The 20,000-nt window shown below is 46.5% G+C and overlaps 1 protein-coding gene across 1 annotated transcript in view; it reads right to left on the bottom strand.

Moving 5' to 3' along the window:
• The window catches only part of LOC106577803 (large neutral amino acids transporter small subunit 2), a 22,526-nt gene extending 7,669 nt beyond the window's left edge, over nucleotides 1-14,857 (bottom strand). Inside the window, exons 1-3 of the mRNA XM_014156159.3 lie at nucleotides 13,813-14,857; nucleotides 7,836-8,040; nucleotides 6,419-6,570 (exon numbers count right to left, since the gene is read on the bottom strand). Coding sequence (XP_014011634.2) covers nucleotides 6,419-6,570; nucleotides 7,836-8,040; nucleotides 13,813-13,951 — 496 coding nt within the window. The 5' untranslated portion in view covers nucleotides 13,952-14,857. The remainder of the gene's footprint in view (nucleotides 1-6,418; nucleotides 6,571-7,835; nucleotides 8,041-13,812) is intronic.
• Between the last annotated feature and the right edge of the window lie 5,143 nt (nucleotides 14,858-20,000).

The raw sequence follows: 20,000 nt of genomic DNA on the forward strand, positions 1-20,000 counted from the left end.
GACAAATAGAAAGAGGGTGAAGAAGGTGTGTGTGTGTGTGGGGGGGGGGGGGGGGGGGGGGTTGTGTGTGTGTGCGTGTCTGTGTGTGTGTGTGTGGCGGAAGTTACAGTAACACACATTGTGCTGCAACTGGCGTGACGTGTCATAAAAGGTGAAAGGCATGCAGCAACATCTCTGTACTATCACAATGAACTCTGACCCCGCTCTCCTTGCTTATCAACTTCTCTGATAAAATGACAAGGACCACACTCCAAAGACCTACGGGTCTGAGTTTATCCACAGACACTGGCTGGGCGTTCAGCCTGTCTGTTCTGCAATCTGTCGCACCTTCACGTTTGGGTAAAAATCTGTCGTTCTGCCCCTGAGCAAGGCAGTTAACCCACTATTCCCAGGCTGCCGAAGACGTGGATGTTGATTACGGTAGCCCCCCCTCACCGCTCTGATTCAGAGGGGTTGTGTTAAATGCAGAAGACACATTTCAGTTGAATGGATTCAGTTGTACACCTGACTAGGTATCTCCCTTTTTTTTCTCCCTCTCTTAATACAGCACCACAGTACATTACATCAGGGCTAATGGAAGGGCCTGCGATAGACCAGCGTCCTGTCCAGGGTGTGTACATCAAGCTGCCTCACGCTGCCTTGGCTACTTACTTACTAGGTTAATGCTAAACACGATGGTATTGAATTCTAGAGTGTAGTGGGGGCGACAGGTAGCCTCGCGGTTAGCATTGGCCTAGTAACCAAAAGGTTGCTAGTTCGAATCCCCCAGCCGACAAAGTGAAGCATACGTCGATGTGCCCTTGAGCAAGGCACTTAAAGGAATAATCCAGTCAAAACCTATCTTTTGGTATTCTGTTCATTAGTCCACTGTTGATACAGTCCCAAAATGTTATCCATGTCAGAAATCAAGTTTTCAAGATAAAGCATTTTCAAAAAGCTAATTGTCACTTGTCACATCACCATGATGATGCAGATGTATTATTATTGGTGCAGACAGAGGCAGCAGTTGGGGCTGAATAAGGTTTACAGGACCCTCTAACAACCCTGTTGTTGCACACATGACATTACACACACACATGACATTACACACACATGACATTACACACACACATGACATTACACACACATGACATTACACACACATGGCATTACACACACACATGACATTAAACACACACACATGACATTACACACACACATGACATTACACACACACATGACATTACACACACACATGACACATTACACACACACATGACATTACACACACATGACATTACACACACACGACATTACACACACACATGACATTACACACACACATGACATTACACACACATGACATTACACACACACATGACATTACACACACATGACATTACACACACACATGACATTACACACACACATGACATTACACACACACATGACATTACACACACACATGACATTACACACACATGACATTACACACACATGGCATTACACACACATGGCATTACACACACATGGCATTACACACACATGACATTACACACACACATGACATTACACACATATGACATTACACACGCATGACATTACACACACATGACATTACACACACATGACATTACACACACACACATTACACACACATCACATTACACACACATCACATTACACACACATCACATTACACACGCATGACATTACACACACATGACATTACACACACATGACATTACACACACACATTACACACACATGACATTACACACACATGACATTACACACACAAATTACACACACATCACATTACACACACATGACATTACACACACATGACATTACACACACATCACATTACACACGCATCACATTACACACGCATGACATTACACACACATGACATTACACACACATGACATTACACACACATCACATTACACACACATCACATTACACACGCATGACATTACACACACATGACATTACACACACATGACATTACACACACATGACATTACACACACATGACATTACACACACATGACATTACACACACATCACATTACACACACATCACATTACACACGCATGACATTACACACACATGACATTACACACACATGACATTACACACACATCACATTACACACACATGACATTACACACACATGACATTACACACACATCACATTACACACACATGACATTACACACACATGACATTACACACACATCACATTACACACACATGACATTACACACACATCACATTACACACACATGACATTACACACACATGACATTACACACACGACATTACACACACATGACATTACACACACATGACATTACACACACGACATTACACACACATGACATTACACACACATCAGATTAGAAATACCTCTGAGCTTATCTGTTCTGGTCAGTCTGCCAAGGAACAGAGACAGGCTGGCTACTCAGCCAGACAGAGACGGAGAGAGGAGGAGGAGAGGAGGAGGGGGGTGGGGTGGGAGAGGAGGAGGAGGTGGGGTGGGAGGGTTGATCATAGTTTATAGTTGTAAAAGAGTGTATGGTGTTTAGCGGTTTGGGGAAAGGAAAGGGGGGGAGTGCGAGGGAAGGGGTAGGGGGATGTATGGCCTGATCTGTGGATATGTTGTCAGCTGGTAACACACAGTTAACTGGTCCCAGGTCTGTGCTTTAGCTCCTCTACAATACAGAACTTAACTAAAGCACATAAAGTGTAGATCTGGGATCAGGCTAACACAAACTGCGCCTACACTACATGGGAGTAGGAGCTGAGCATTGTGTTTGTGTGTGTGTGTGTGTGTGTGTGTGTGTGTGTGTGTGTGTGTGTGTGTGTGTGTGTGTGTGTGTGTGTGTGTGTGTGTGTGTGTGTGTGTGTGTGTGTGTGTGTGTGTGTGTGTGTGTGTGTGTCTGTGTGTGTGTGTGTAATAAAGAACATACAGCACAGATGCACTCTCTCGCAAGGTGACGCCAAGCAGCAAGTGTGTTTGCAATCCTCTACAGTAACAATAACCTATGTAATGGAAGATATCTGTGAGATTTCTGAAATATGCCTGACAGTGCAATTATATCCACGTTGCAGCACATTAAAAAAATATATACATTTGACCTGTGCTGGGAACAGTGCAGGGAACATTCTAAATCACCCCAACTGAATCTCATCGTCCCGTGAATAAAAACAACATGAATCCTACTCCCATTCCCACTCTGTTCTATATGTGGTCTGAGTAAGAGGAACATCCACTGGTTAACACCTGGGAAACAGTTTGTTACTGAGCACACACTGGAACATGCTGAGAAGCTCCATAACATGACTGTTCAATAACACGACAACACGCAACCCCGCTCCAGGCCATGGAGACGGAGAGGTGGAGGGGGGAGGGAGGGAGGGGAGGGGGGGGCTGGCCTGCAACATGTTTTTGAAACTCAACACTTTTCTAATGTTTCCTCATTGCTGCAGCAGCAGTCTGTCCCAGTGACCAGCGAATGGTTAGTGGTTGTGCGTTTAGAAAAACATGAGTGGGGGCCAGGAGGGGAAGGGGATCAAGGCAACTCAAGAAAACAAACAGTATATACATACATACATACATACATATATATACTTTATTGTCATTTTTTGTGTATAGTCAGCAAAAGTGGTCACACAGCACCATATACAGGTACAGCAAAACCCTACCATCTATTCCTGCTATAGATACAAATGTAGGATTTCATTTGTTCACTCTTCTGTTGATGGGCAGGAAATGCAAATTTGTAGTGTATTTGATTTTTAAAAAGGCTTCTAAAGTTTGTGATTTCCACTTTGAAAATTCAGACTTGATTTGCCCAAACGAAAAATGTATCAACCCCTACAACAATGTCCATTAATTATAATCCACATAATACTTCACATTTCCTGAGGCTGAAGGATTATTTTCCTGCTGTAGCAAACTGCCTCAAATGAAGATCCTATTGTATTATTGACTGTATGTTTGTTTATTCCATGTGTAACTCTGTGTTGTTGTTTGTGTCGAACTGCTGTGCTTTATCTTGGCCAGGTCTCAGTTGTAAATGAGAACTTGTTCTCAACTAGCCTACCTGGTTAAATAAAGGTGAAATAAAAATATTAAAAAAAACGTCTGTAGCGTATCATTTTTCAAGGGCTACTTCGCTATACTCTAAGAAACGGAGGAAAATAATATCTGGACTCTCCCCGACTCTCCTAGACACATGAAACCCCCATTGTATAGCACAACATACAGAATGTCCCTGAAAACCACCGTCAGAGATACAGAGATACAGACTGTACCGTACATGCAGGGCCACAAAGAAACCTAAAGCAACAGAGACGGAGGAAAGGAGGAAACAGCAGAAAGAGGAGGAAAAGAGAGAGACGGAAGAGGAGCATGAAAAAGAAGGACAGCGAGAGAAAGGAACTTGTCCTAAAGTAACCCTTCACCCAGTTGTCTTATTTTCCGCCGCTCGCTGTAAGAGGAACAACAGCAGAACAACAGCAGAACGCAGGAGAATAAGTTGGTCAAAAACAACAACAGTGACGCTGAGGCTCGACATTCTGCTTGACAACATCTGACCAATTCGTTTCGAGGAAACACACATTAGGGCTATCGCCTCGGGCCAATCAGATTGCAGTGTTCTAAAACTATTGCACACTTCATCATCGGCCAAGGAAAATGAATCTTTCTGGCAAGTCTCAACACATCTTTTCCCCAGAGGCATAACGGATTGCATAAGGCTTCAGGGAAGAAAACAGGTACATTATGTACATGTACGAGTGCTGGTCTAGGATCAGTTTAGCCCTTTAGATTGTTCGATTATCATCATTTTATGGACAGGGAGGACCTGATCCTCGATCAGCACTTCTATACTCTGAGAATCTTTGTGAATACAACGCCCCCAGATCTTCTCTAATTACTGAAACAATCCCAGCTGTGTGACTGGGTTGACCATCGGGATGGCACAAAGACGCCCACAGGGAGTCTGTCTGTCTGCACCGCCAAGATATCTTAGTATCCTGCTCTATGGCTGAACTGAAAAACATCAGGGCAACAGAATAGCCACAGGTGCATTCCAGCTAAAGTGGGTACTAGGCTTGAATGGTGACACGAAAGAACAGTTTCCCACAGCAATTATTCGTCAGTAACAATCGAGCCAGTTACAAAAAACTATTGATGAGATCAACTCATAAAAAAATATCATTAAACAGTTCTTATGGGTTTTGGGGAAAGATTTCGCAGACAGAAGAAAACATATTGAAGCTATCTGGGAGGTTGTTGTTGCTTTCACAAACTAGCTTCACACTGTCTGTCTATCTCTCTCTCTTTCTCCCCATCTCTCTCTCTCTCTCTCTCTCTCTCTCTCTCTCTCTTCTCACTCTATGACTCTCTCTCTCCCCATCTCTCTCCCCCTGTCACTCTCTGACTCTCTCTCTCCCCATCTCTCTCTCTCTCTCTCTCACTCTCTGACTCTCTTTCTCCCCATCTCTTTCTCTCTCGCTCTCTCTCTCTCTCTCTCTGACTCTCTCTCCCCATCTCTCTCTCTCTCTGTCACTCTCTGACTCTCTCTCCCCATCTCTCTGTCTCTCTCTCTCTGACTCTCTCTATCCCCATCTCTCTCTCTGACTCTCTCTCTCCCCATCTCTCTCTCTCTCCCCCCAACTCGCTCTCTCTCTGACTCTCTCTCTCCCCATCTCTCTCTCTCTCTCTCTCTCTCTGACTCTCTCTCTCTGACTCTCTCTCTCCCCATCTCTCTCTCTCTCTCTCTCTGTCTCTCTCTGCCTGTCTGAACCCACCTTGTGGTATTAGGGCTACGTGTGTGAGGTTTGTAGAGAAGTCTGTCACCAACACTCTCTCCTGCTCTGCTACCTCTTTTTCTTACATGTTCTTTGACCGTGAGCCACAAGTGGATGTTACTGAAAGAATAGAAGAGAAAGTATGGCAGGAGGAGGATGTGAGCGAGAGACAGAGAAGAAGAGAGAGAGACAGAGAGAGAGAGGAAGAGAGAGAGAGCACGAGACATGATGAGAGCGCGAGAGAGAGAGATGAAGAGAGATAGAGAGAGAGAGAGATGAAGAGAGATATGCAGAGAGATGACAAAACACAGAGTAGAGAACAAACCAACCTGAGTTGTCAAAGTAAGGCTAAAATAGTTTTTAAGACTTGCAGTAATTGTAGCATAGAATTGCATTATCATTGCATAGCTAAACATGAAAAAAAACGTATTTAACAAAAACTCTCTCTCTTTCACTCTTGTTTCTTTCTTTCTCTCTCTCTGTCACTCTCTGTCACTCTCTCTCTCTCTGTCACTCTCTAACATTCAATCCATTCAACATTTCAACACCCTTCCACCCCCCCCCCCATCATCCCCCTCCTCCACCTCTCCCTCCAGGGTACAGGGTACTCACGTAGGCAGACGCCGGCCAGTAGGCGCAGACCGTTCTCTGGGGGGAAGCAGGTTGGGAAGAGGGGCTGTAGGACGTAGTTGGAGAAGGTGAGGGCGATCACCGCCTGGTTGGTGGGGTAGATCACCAGCACTGCGATCCACAGACGCAGGAACCTAGAGGAAGAGGAGGGAGAAGAGATGGAGGGAGAGGAGAGGAAGGGGTAAATTAGGGTTATGAACAGCATGTAGACACTGACGTATGTACGTGCACGCACATACACACACACACACACACACACGTCCGTGCACACACACACACAGATAGTGTGTTTACAACATAGAGTAGGACGGGATAACAATGTATTGTATAAATCATGAAGGGGCAGAGCTACTCTTAGAGGGATAGAGGTCCCTCCCTCCCTCTCTCAGAGAGTGGATGTGTGTGTGTTAAGGAGGGGGCAGTGATATTTATCTGACTAGAGGAGGGGAAGGCCACATCAGAACATGGTTTTTCCCAAAATTCTCCACCAGCTTCTGGAGCGGTCATTATGCTTCGCTGCGTTCCCCATCTTAGCCTGGCTGTTACTCACAAAAACTGTGTGTGTGAGCCGGTGTTGAGCCAGAGTGTGTCTATGTGTGTGTTAACAAAATGTTCACAAGGCAACACGTCTGTAAGATTAAAGTAAAGCCCCAAAGCTGAGCCCTCAGTTAAGGAATTGATTTGTAACAATGTGTGATAGTATTTCATCAGGACTGAGTGTCAGCACCACCATGGCTAGTACTGGAACGCCTGGCCTGACACCCCCACGCCAATGGGGTGGGCACATCCACAAACACCTATGGAGAGTCTCTGCGGAAGAGTCCACCCCCCCCCCCCCCACGGCAACGCAGGGGTGTCGCTATCAACAACCTTGTTTCTGCTGTACCCTCCGACTCCTACACAGTACACCATCAAAACAAACACTCCTTGATCGTAACTTGGTATCACAGAGAGAAGGAAACAGTATGTGCCCCGAAGAACTTCAAACCTAAACATCTGAGGCATCTGGAGGAAACAGTCCCGAGACCCATTCTAACATACTAAACAAAGCCTTCAAACAGAGAATATCAGTTAGTTCTGGGTAAAACTTTGTTTCATTTTAAACCTCTCATTGATCTACAGACGGGACACTAACAATAGTCTGAGGTGTTTTGGTCTGGGTGAATTCCTCTCTGAAAATATTCTTGATACAAAATGGATCCAGACTGTTACAACACAAGATCTGTGTGTGTTTACCGTCTGGGCGAACACTACAAACACATTAATCAATGTGGACAAAGGATTGGTGATACGTCCTGGACAGAAGATACCAGAGAGGATAAGAATGAGTGAGTGAGTTAGATCAGTGAATACAGTGGTGGGTCAAAGGTCACCAAGCACCATAGATCCAGCCACTCACCCTGCCAGTCCTCCGAAGATGTCCTTGACGTATGCGTAGTCTCCCCCTGACTTGGGGATGGTGACACCCAGCTCGGCGTAGCACAGCGCCCCGATAGCCGTGATGATGCCGGTGACGATCCACACGATCAGCGCCAGACCCACCGAACTGGCGTTCTCCATCACGCCCTTAGGGCTGACGAAGATCCCCGACCCGATGATGTTACCTGGGATAGAGAGAAGAAGAGGGGACGATTAGTGAAGTGACACCAACAGTTATTTGAGGTACCGAGGAGAAGGGGGGGGGGGGGGGGTTATTAGCGTGACACCAGTGTCATTCACAGGCAGGAAGAGCTGAAGGGGGATGGAGACATTAGAGAACATCAGTTCCACCATCTAATAACGATGGGAGAAGGGAACGTTATCGACGTGACACCAGCATTCGTCACAGGTTTGCAATCAGGAGATCAATTGGGGGGAACAGAGTGGAAGCAATGGAGGCAGTTTAAAGAGGGATTCTAAACAATGTGTGTAAAAAAAGCACAGTTCAGAATCCCTAATCCAATCATGAGCGTGCTCTATACCACTGAGAGACAACACCATGTTACCAGACCCAGAGGAGGAGGAGGTTCTGACCCAGAAGTTCCATGAACACATCTGATTGCTCAGCCTTTTAGCTGATTTCCTAGAGAAGAGAAGGAGGGCAATAAAGGAGGGAGACAAACAGAATGTTGGGATTTAAAGAGTGGTGTAGTGGAAAATGGATGACAGAGGGCAAATGTGAGGACGAAGGAGACAGATAAAGTAGAAGAAAGAGAGAGAGAGAGAGAGAGAGAGAGAGAGAGAGAGAGAGAGAGAGAGAGACAAAGAGAGAGGAGAGAATTTCATTTTAACAGCAGTGAGCAGCCAGCCAGCCAGCAGACAGAGTGGAAACGCAATGTGCTGAGTTAGCACTGAGGATGAGAAGACACAGAGAGAGAGAGAGAGTGAGTGAGTGTGAGAGTGAGTGAGTGAGTGAGTGAGTGAGAGCGAGAGAGAGAGAGAGAGAGAGAGAGAGAGAGAGAGAAAGGGGGGAGAGGTGAGTGTGTGTGTGTGTATGTGTACTAAGGAGGCCCCTACACTACATCAGAACAATGCCCTGACAGCCTATATAAGCATCAGACTGGCAGTCAGTTTATAGAGCTAGGAAACATGAAAGAGACAGTGTGTGTGTGTGTGTTAGGTTAGACTTGGTTTAGATGACAAGTTAACTACTCACACCCCATCAGAGATCTGACGAAGCAGTAGGGGTCAGAGGTCGGGGCTTGAGAATCAGATTCAGCTGACTGATTGGCTCATAAACCTTGACAGCGAATGGCTCGCCAGGGCTAAAGATCGTGCATTAGAACTTGCAGAGTCAGAGTTGACTGAGGAGAATACACAGTACAAAAGCCAAAGGTATTGATATAGACTTTTTGAATAGGGTTTGTGTGTGTGTGTTCTCTTTTACTTCAACATTCTCTACAGGTACACACACACACACACACACACACACACACACACACACACACACACACACACACACACACACACACACACACACACACACACACACACCAATGGATGAACAGTCTGAAACCACGAGCATTTAAATGCTCCATATGCATCCTGAACTGTACTCGCTGGTGCACTTACGTAACGTTGACTTAGTGGCTGAAGGGTAAAGAAGGATTCATCTCAACCTTGACTAAAGAAGGCGACTGCTTCCAGTTTGTTGACTACATCTTTGGTACTGTGCAGTCAGTGTACCAACTTTACAAGGCTTCAGTTCAGCAACTTTGTGTGTGACCCTTGGATGGTGAGACAATGAGAGGGGACTGGTTAGGTTATAGGGTGACTGGTGAGACAATGAGAGGGGACTGGGTTAGGTTATAGGGTGACTGGTGAGACAATGAGAGGGGACTGGGTTAGGTTATAGGGTGACTGGTGAGACAATGAGAGGGGACTGGGTTAGGTTATAGGGTGACTGGTGAGACAATGAGAGGGGACTAGTAGGATTGGTGTAGTCATTGGCTGGAGGTAGTTTCCACCATTGTTCACGCCATGAAGGGGAGTTTGCAGCCACACACTTTGAGAGAACGGTGGAGAATTGGGAATGAAACCTAAAGGTCTCTGTAAGCACTAGAACAAGTAAGAACCAAACCCAGCATGTGTAATCTGCAGGAGAATGTACACTAAAACATCACTGGCCTCAAACAATGCTGGTAGGCCTACAGCTCAGACAAAGCTGTTCATGTCATGTGCTAGGCTTACTTACTCAGACAAAGGCTACGTCCCAATTGGCACCCTACTCCCCAACACGGTGCCCTACTTTGTAGGGAATAGGGTGCCATTTGAGACGCAGCCAGTGCTTACTTCAGCCTTATGATCCCCTTTCATGAACAATGTGCTGTGTAGTGTGTCCCAGTCTACTGCCCCCTTACCAGAGGCAGGGCCCTTAACCAGAGCTCCCAAGCTCCAAGCTGTGATGAACTGACAAGCATCCCAGAACAACACAGACAGGTGAACGCTGAGCACAGATGTAATGTGCACAAGGCTCTCCGAGACCTACACTAATGGTTAAGGTTAGGAAGCTGCTCCTAGACCTGTACCAAGGGGACTTCAACCCAGAGAGTAGCGCTACAGCTGTGAGCGGGTTCTGTGGTATTACAAAGACCAGGGAGATTAGCGCATTTTCACTTCCTCCCTGTCCCTAAAGCCCTCTACAAACTGCCCAGCTGAGGCAACCTGCTGCTTGGACGCTGTCCAGAAGCTCTCCGAGGACACACACACACACACACACACACACACACACACACACACACACACACACACACACACACACACACACACACACACACACACACACACACACACACACACACACACACACACACACACACACCACACACACAACCTCAGAGAGCGCTGCCAATTAGCACTTATCATTACAGCAGTGCCCAGCTTTGAGTTTAATGGGCCCAGAGTAAAAGAGGTGAAGAATGAAGAATGAAATAATGTTAGAAGGAATGAAAGGAGGAGGGGGAGGTGAATAATTAAATAATGTTAGAAGGAATGAAAGGAGGAGGGGGAGGTGAAGAATGTGGTGAGCTACTGCAATCCCCATCATCCACCCACCTGACTGTCACTCCTACCTGCTGACTCTGATTAGGCCACCTCCCCCACCTCACTCCCCTCAGTCTCTCCTCCTCACCGCCCTCACCCCTCACCCAGAAGGGGGTGAAGGTGGACTCACAATAGATCTGACTGACTGTACCTTTAGCTCATAACCCCCCCCCCCCCAGCCCCCTTCAAGGGAACAGAGAACAAAGGCTGAGGGAAGAGTTGGAACATGGCAGTTTGAGTTCAGTCATCTGACGATAAGGCCTCGCACGTGAGATAAGATGAGAGATCAGGGTTGTGTTCATTTGGCATAGAACGGAAGAAAACATTCTGTTGCAAACCATTTTGCTTCGGTGTGCATTAATGAATATGGCCCAGATGTGTTCGTGAAAGAGTGACCTTACTGTAGACTAGTGTGTCATAATGACATGTTGGCTACTATGGTAATCATTGGCTTGCTCTTTTAAAGCTTCATGATTGGGGTTAAATGTTGTGGTTTAAACTGTTAATGATATCTGGAAGATGAAGAACCTATGGACTGGGTGGGAGCAATTCACACCTCTAGTCTGTTCACTCTTTTGCATTTAAAAACAAGGGCTGCGACCCAAGTGGCACCATATCCCCTATATAGTGCACCACTTTGGGCCATGGCCCATAGAGCTCTGGTCAAAAGTAATGCACTTTAAGAATAGGCTGCTATTTTAGTTTTTGAACCGTTCTGTTTTAATGATGGCGAGTCTAGTATTTATGTTGGAGATGAATGGATGATATTTGAATGGGGGAGAGTCTATGGGGCAGAAGTCAGGACATAGGGGCTCTCTTCATACAGGCTCATTCAATAGAGCTCAAAGGAGAGGTCTACCATGGGCCTACCCTTCAATATCTGCTTTATTTGCTGTTAGCTGTAACTCTCTCTCTGTCTCTCTCTCTCTCTCTCTGTCTCTCTCTCTGTCTCTCTCTGTCTCTCTCTCTCCCATCTCCCATCTCCCTCAAGGGTGAAAGACCAGAGACCACACCACTGATTCACCTGGACCTCACAACAACAAATCCTCTGTCTGTCTATCGATCTACACAGCAGCTCAGATGGGCTTTACAGTGATTTACAATTACACTCCATCTATAGGATCTATCTATAGGCTGTAAGTGCAGGGCTCTACAGTGATTTACAATTACACTCCATCTATAGGATCTATCTATAGGCTGTAAGTGCAGGGCTCTACAGTGATTTACAATTACACTCCATCTATAGGATCTATCTATAGGCTGTAAGTGCAGGGCTCTACAGTGATTTACAATTACACTCCATCTATAGGATCTATCTATAGGCTGTAAGTGCAGGGCTCTACAGTGATTTACAATTACACTCCATCTATAGGATCTATCTATAGGCTGTAAGTGCAGGGCTCTACAGTGATTTACAATTACACTCCATCTATAGGATCTATCTATAGGCTGTAAGTGCAGGGCTCTACAGTGATTTACAATTACACTCCATCTATAGGATCTATCTATAGGCTGTAAGTGCAGGGCTCTACAGTGATTTACAATTACACTCCATCTATAGGATCTATCTATAGGCTGTAAGTGCAGGGCTCTACAGTGATTTACAATTACACTCCATCTATAGGATCTATCTATAGGCTGTAAGTGCAGGGCTCTACAGTGATTTACAATTACACTCCATCTATAGGATCTATCTATAGGCTGTAAGTGCAGGGCTCTACAGTGATTTACAATTACACTCCATCTATAGGATCTATCTATAGGCTGTAAGTGCAGGGCTCTACAGTGATTTACAATTACACTCCATCTATAGGATCTATCTATAGGCTGTAAGTGCAGGGCTCTACAGTGCGACCATTTTACTCGCATATGCGCCTCAAATTATTTGCATTGTGCTCCTAATTTCCTTTGTGCGTGCCTACATTTTTCAACTGGTGCATACACATGCTCCTTGTAAAAAAAAGTCTGGCCCGATGTGTTTGAATGATCACTTTGGATGATCACTTCCACTAAGCATAAACTAAGTGGCTCTGATCATAAGTATTGGTAAACAGATTTACAAGTAATATAAGCCTAGTTCGGTGGTTACATGGGTTTTCACTTTCTAATGGTAATGATGGTGTAATTACATGGAACAACAAAGAAATTGTAAATGTGACAAAGTGTTGCTTTTTCTTGAAATTACAGCTCAAAGCTCAGACATCTTAATTTACAGCAATGATGGAGATAATGTCCTGACAGTTTCAGTTTGGGCTGAAGATTAAAGAGATGATCAAAGTGTTGCTGATTAACTGACTAATGAACTCACAGCGAGATAGAGAATGAATTGAACTGAATGACTGGTAACTGCTGAAGTGATGCAATAGCCATCAACGATAATTAGCCTACATTAGAAGATGTTTAAAATTATCCACTAATAAGGTTCCATTTTGAGTAAGTGGGAGAGCGACCTTATGCCACCCAAACCAAATCTTATTCATAATGTTTATGCCATACTTAAAAGCAGCTCTCAGCTACTCTGAGCAGTGGTCAGTCCAATTCACTTTCATAGCACTGGTTTGCCAACTAGTTATGGACGAACGCACACACACACACACACACACACACACACACACACACACACACACACACACACACACACACACACACACACACACACATACACACACACACACACACACACACACACACACTTTCTTTGAGTCAGTGTACCTAAAGCTCAGGTGGGTCACAGTAGGCTATTATACAAAATTAACTACGCCTATAAATAACTTATTCGCAAACCTGCCTTTGCAAATACACATGAACATTATTAGAGACATTATCCATTCCAATGTTTGATTTTTGACACTTACCAACAATAATTCCGCAGGCACTCACAAGGCCGATCTCTTTCTTCAGAGCCACCCCTCCTCCTGATTCCTTCCCGGACTCGGAGACAGCATCCCCACTAGACGCGGCTGCGCTGCCCCGTTGCCTTGGTCCGTTCGTCATTTTGGTGATAGAGTTGTTCAGTCCTCGCTGTGACACTTGCTGCTGCAGCTATGCCTGTGGTCGCTCTAAATTGATAGCTGAAAAGTACTTGGACGTAGGGGCTCAATGTGCGCTTCGGTAAGACCACACAGCACACTTCACAGCACTTCGCCCAAAGGTGTCGAAGATGAGTAGATACAAGTAATTGTTTATTTGTTGCAGTATTCTGGTGTAGCCTATTCAAACCCTCGCGAATTGAATTGAGCCTTCAGATGTTATGGGCAACACACTGCCACAAATAGTTAATTTATATAACAATAAATCAGTGCACTTACACGTTATGTAAACTTTGTTTTTAAACCTGTATTCTCATGTTGCTGTTCTCCAGAATACCATTGTATTTGCTGTTAGAATGTTGCACTCGCGCACTACCTGAGCGCTAAGGAAATTGCAACAAGGTCGCCTACCTAATCAGTTTATAAAATATGAAAAATGCCTAGTTTGCACTGCGGGCAACGACAACAAAAACATGAGATAACAGCTTTTTATCTCCTATTGACCGTTAACGCGACTGTCTAATTTGAGTAACAAAGTTGTGATATTTCACAGGTAATCTATTTTAATTGTTAGAGATATGACAACAAAAAAACGTATTGTTGAAAATATATAACCAAATAAGTAACAGGTATTCAATAGTCCATTTAGTGAACAAGAATGGCGTATTCCAGTGACATACTGCGAAAGAACCCTTCTGTCACAAAATATTCGTTTTGAAACAAAACTAAAACGTCTTTCACTGCTTCCTTGCCTACAGGTGAGAGCTCCAGAGACCCGACTTAGAGCATACCCTTACGCACAATTAAAACTGGTTGAAAAACACAACTGTGTGAAAATGTCCTTTCTGGTCTTCAGGTCTTCAGCGGTATACTTGCAGCTTGGTTTGACTAAACAATGAGCAAGATATTGGGTAAATATACATGTCCCCTTCATATTATGGGTACAGTAGGACCGCCCCTTTCCACACTAGCCCCTCCTCTTCTAACGACAAGGCTTTTCTTCCATCAGTTCAGCCTGTTCCATATACCCTTCCCCTCCTCCCCATATTCAAGTAATCGGCTTTTCCTCAACCCCCCCTCTGCTCCATACAGTACACCCCGAAGAAAACACCACACAAACATAGTGGAATACTACACAAACTCTCTCTCCCCCTTTCTCTCTCTCTCCCCCTTTCTTTCTCTCTCACTCCTTCTTTCTCTCTTTCTCTCCCTCTCACTCACACCTGACCCTAAATGTAGCACGTTCACTTGGACCTCTAGTGTTTGCTGGTGGTGTAGTAGCTATACCATTAGCCTACATACATAAATAAAAACTGAAAATATGACATTTACATAAGTATTCAGATCCTTTACTCAGTACTTTGTTGAAGCTCTTTTGGCAGCGATTACAGCATCTATTCTTCTTGGGTATGCTTGGCACACCTTTATTTGGGGAGTTTCTCTAATTCTTCTCTGCAGACCCTCTGAAGCTCTGTCAGGTTGGATGAGGAGCATTGCTGCACAGCTATTTTTTGGGTTTCTCCAGAGATGTTCGATTTGGTTCAAGTTTGGGCTCTGGCTGGGCCACTCAAGGACATTCAGAGACTCTGGTTCGGGGCGTAGCCCCCACACCGCCTGCTGATCCCCCCGCTTCTGTGTCGCCGGAGGAACCTGATCGTGGATCAGCGCCGGAGGCTCTGAGCTGCAGGCTGCCGCTGAAGACTCTGGGCTGCCGACCGCCGCTGAAGACTCGGGGCTGCAGACCATCGCTGAAGACTCTGGACTGCAGACCGTCGCTGAAGACTCAGGGCTGAAGACCGTCGCTGAAGACTCTGGGCTGCAGACCGTCGCTGAAGACTCTGGGCTGCAGACCGCCGTTGAAGACTGCGTGCTGCAGACCGCCGTTGAAGACTCCAGGCTGCAGACCGCCGTTGAAGACTCCGGGCTGCAGGCCGTCGCTGAAGACTTCGGAATGGAGAGCGTCGCTGGAGGCTCCGGACTGGAGAGCGTCGCTGGAGGCACCGGGCAGAGGAGCTTCGCTGGAGGCTCCGGGCTGAGGAGCGTCGCTGGAGGCTCCGGGCTGGAGAGCGTCTCTGTAGGTTCCGGACTGGGGACCGTCGCTGCAGGTTCCGGGCTGAGGAGCGTCGCTGGAGGCTCTGGGCTGAGGAGCGTCGCTGGAGGCTCCGGGCTGAGGAGCGTCGCTGGAGACTCCGGGCTGGAGAGCGTCTCTGTAGGTTCCGGACTGGGGACCGTCGCTGCAGGTTCCAGGCTGAGGAGTGTCGCTGGATGCTCCGGGCTGAGGAGCGTCGCTGGAGGCTCCGGGCTGAGGAGCGTCGCTGGAGGCTCCGGGCTGAGGAGCGTCGCTGGAGGCTCCGGACTGGAGAGCGTCTCTGTAGGTTCCGGACTGGGGACCTTCGCTGCAGGCTCTGTGCCATGGATCATCACTACTGGTTCCGCGCCATGGGTCATCACTGGAGGCTTTGTGCCATGGATCATCACTGGAGGCTTCGTGCCATGGATCATCCCTACAGGCTTCGTGCCATGGATCATCCCTACAGGCTCGGGGCCATGGATCATCACTGGAGGCTTCGTGCCATGGATTATCACTACAGGCTCCGGGCCATGGATCATCACTGGAGGCTTCGTGCCATGGATTATCACTGGAGGCTTCGGACCATCGATCATCACTGGAGGCTTCCTACGGGGAGCTGGAACCGGTCTCACCAGACTGGGGAGACGCACAGGAGACTGGGTGCGCAGAGCAGGCACAAGGCACACTGGGCCGTGGAGGCGCACCGGAGGTCTGGAGCTCAGGGCTGGCACAACCCGTCCTGGCTTGATGTTGACTCTAGCCTGGCAAGGGCTGAGTGCTGGTACAGGATGAACTGGGCTGTGCTGGTGAATGAGGGGTACCGTGCGTAGAGCAGGCGCAGGATAACCTGGGCCGAAGAGACGCACTGGAGACCAGAGATGTTGAGGCCGTGCACTTCTCCCTGGCTGCCGGCCAACTCTACCACGGCAACGGTGAGGAGCTTGCACCGAGCGCACCGGGGCTGTGAGTACGCACTGGCGACACAGTGCGTATCACCGCATAACACGGTGCTTGCTCGGTCACTCGCTCCCCACGGTAAGCATGGGGAGTTGGCTCAGGTCTTAGACCCGCCTTAGCCAATCTAACCGTGTGCCCCCCACAAATTATTTTTTGGCGCTGCCTCTCGGGCTTCCGTTGTTGCTTTCTTCCCTGTTCCTCCCAGTATCGCCGTTCCGCTTTCGCTGCCTCGATCTCCCATTTGGACGGCGATACTCCCCAGGCCTTGTCCAGGGTCCTACCCCATCCAGGATCTCCTCCCAGGTCCAGACATCCTGCCCACGCTGCTCGGTCTTCTTGTGGTGGGTAGTTCTGTCACGTTCGTCGTTCAAGGTAGACCAAGGCGCAGCGTGAGTTGAGTTCATCATCTTTTATTTTAAAGGTGAACCAGCAAAAAAACAATAAACAACACAACGAACGAAAAGCTTCGTAGTGCAAAATACATGCAACCAAACAAAGACAAGATCCCACAACTGACTGTGGGGAAAAGGGCTGCCTAAGTATGATTCCCAATCAGAGACAACGATAGACAGCTGCCTCTGATTGGAAACCATACCAGGCCAATCAAAGGAAAAACCAACATAGAATTACAACACATAGAATGCCCACCCCATGTCACACCCTGACCTAACCAAACAGAGAAAAAAACATCTCTCTCAGGTCAGGGCGTGACATTGTGCTTAGGGTCATTGTCCTGCTGGAAGGCGAACCTTTGCCCCAGTCTGAGGTCCTGAGAGCTCTGTAGCAGGTTTTCATCAAGGATATCTCTGTACTTTGCTCCGTTCATCTTTCCCTCGATCCCGGCTAGTCTCCCAGTCCCTGCCGCTGAAAAACATCCCCACTGCATGATGCTGCCACCACCATGCTTCACTGTAGGGATGGTGCCAGGTTTCCTCAATACGTGACACTTTGCATTTATGCCAAAGAGTTCAATATTAGTTTCATCAGACCAGAGAATGTTGTTTCTCATGGTCTGAGAGTCTAGGTGCCTTCTGGCAAACTCCAAGCGGGCTGTCATGTGCCTTTTACTGAGTAGTGGTTTCCGTCTGGCCACTCTACCATCAATGCCTGATTGGTGGAGTACTGCAGAGATGATTGTCCTTCTGGAAGGTTCTCCCACCTGTGGTCTGTGCCTTGACACAATCCTGTCTCAGAGCTCTACGGACAATTCCTTCAACCTCATGGCTTGGTTTTTGCTCTGACATGCGCTGTCAAATGTGGGACCTTTCATAGACAGGTGTGTGCCTTTCCAAATCATGTCCAATCAACTGAATTTACCACAGGTGGACTCCAATCAAGTTGTAGAAACATCTCAAGGATGATCACTGGAAACAGGATGCACCTGAGCTCAATTTTGAATCTCATAGCAAAGGGTCTGATTACTTCTGTATTTTTATTTTTAATAAATGTGCAAAAATTACTATAAATCTGTTTTCGCTTTGTCATTATGGGGTATTGTTTGTAGATTGCTGAGGATGTTTTTTTTATTTAATCCATTTTAGAATAAGTCTGTAACGTAACAAAATGTGGAAAAAGTCAAGGGGTCTGAATAATTTCCCAAGGCACTGTATGTAACGTAGGGTGGAGAGAGTGTATTTCTCTGACTTCCCCTATGACAACCTTGTTGGCATTGCACACAGACCATATACACCACATACACAATGCACACACGACACACCATGCACACTGTGTATGTAAATGTGTCTCTAGCAGGTCTCTTGGGTGTGGCTGATATGCTACTCTTGCTGCTATCCTTGATTATCTGCTAAGAGTTTGTCTGAGGTGTGTGTGTGTGTGTGTGTGTGTGTGTGTGTGTGTGTGTGTGTGTGTGTGTGTGTGTGTGTGTGTGTGTGTGTGTGTGTGTGTGTGTGTGTGTGTGTGTAAAACAGGTGTTTATTTACTGGCAACATGTCTTTCAAGATGTATAGCTGTAACGGCTGTTGAATGGAGTAGACCAAGGCGCAGCGTGGTTAGTGCTCATCTTGTAATTTATTAAACAGAGAACACTATAAACAAAACGACAGCCCACAGTTCTGTCAGGTTAGACAACTAAACAGAAATTAACCACCCACAAAACCCAAAGGAAAACAGGCTACCTAAGTATGGCTCCCAATCAGCGACAACGATGTACAGCTGTCCCTGATTGAGAGCCATACCAGGCCAAAACAAAGAAATAAAATAACATAGAAAAAAGGACATAGAATGCCCACCCTAGTCACACCCTGGCCTAACCAAAATAGAGAACAAAAACCTCTCTACGGCCAGGGCGTGACAATAGCCGAATCATAGCAGGTGTCTAAGGCCTTAAGCCTGTGTACATCGAGAGCCTCACCTCTGCTATAATGGACATGATTGATGTTTGATAGTGGTGAGATGCTGTAACAGAGGACATGAACCATGTGACCGGTCAAAGTCTAGCCATAGCACCAGACTATAGTGTCCAGCTGGTTGGTTCTGGACGGGTATTTGCTGAGATAGGCTTGCTTCTACCAGATTATCCAACTCCTATTTGTAACCATAACCATTAGGCCGATCTACAACTATCTGACCCTGGATCTGTGGTTAGGAAACTCTCTGACACAGAGCTGTTCATTGTTTCTGAGTGGCCCAGTAACCTGCTTCCCCAGTCATGCCCAGTGTGCGTGCCAGTATGTATGTGTGTGTGTGTGTGTGTCAGCGTGTGTGTGTATGTGTGTGTCAGTGTGTGTGTGTGTGTGTGTCAGCGTGTGAGGTCTAAGTAAAGAGAGATCCTCTTCTCTCCTCGCCACTGCGTTAATGGCCTCAATGACAGACCATTGTCAGTGTGTGTGTTTGTGTGTCACTGTGTGTGTGTGTGTGTTTGTATGTGTGTGTCATTGTGAGTGTGTGTGCGCGTGTGTGTGTATGTGTGTCAGTGTGTGGTCACTGTGAATAAGACCCACTAGGTAATATTTCTGTTCTCTTCCAC

The sequence above is a fragment of the Salmo salar genome, chromosome 18, assembly GCF_965601325.2.
Source record: "Salmo salar chromosome 18, fSalSal1, whole genome shotgun sequence".
In the NCBI taxonomy this organism is placed as follows: Eukaryota; Metazoa; Chordata; class Actinopteri; order Salmoniformes; family Salmonidae; genus Salmo; species Salmo salar.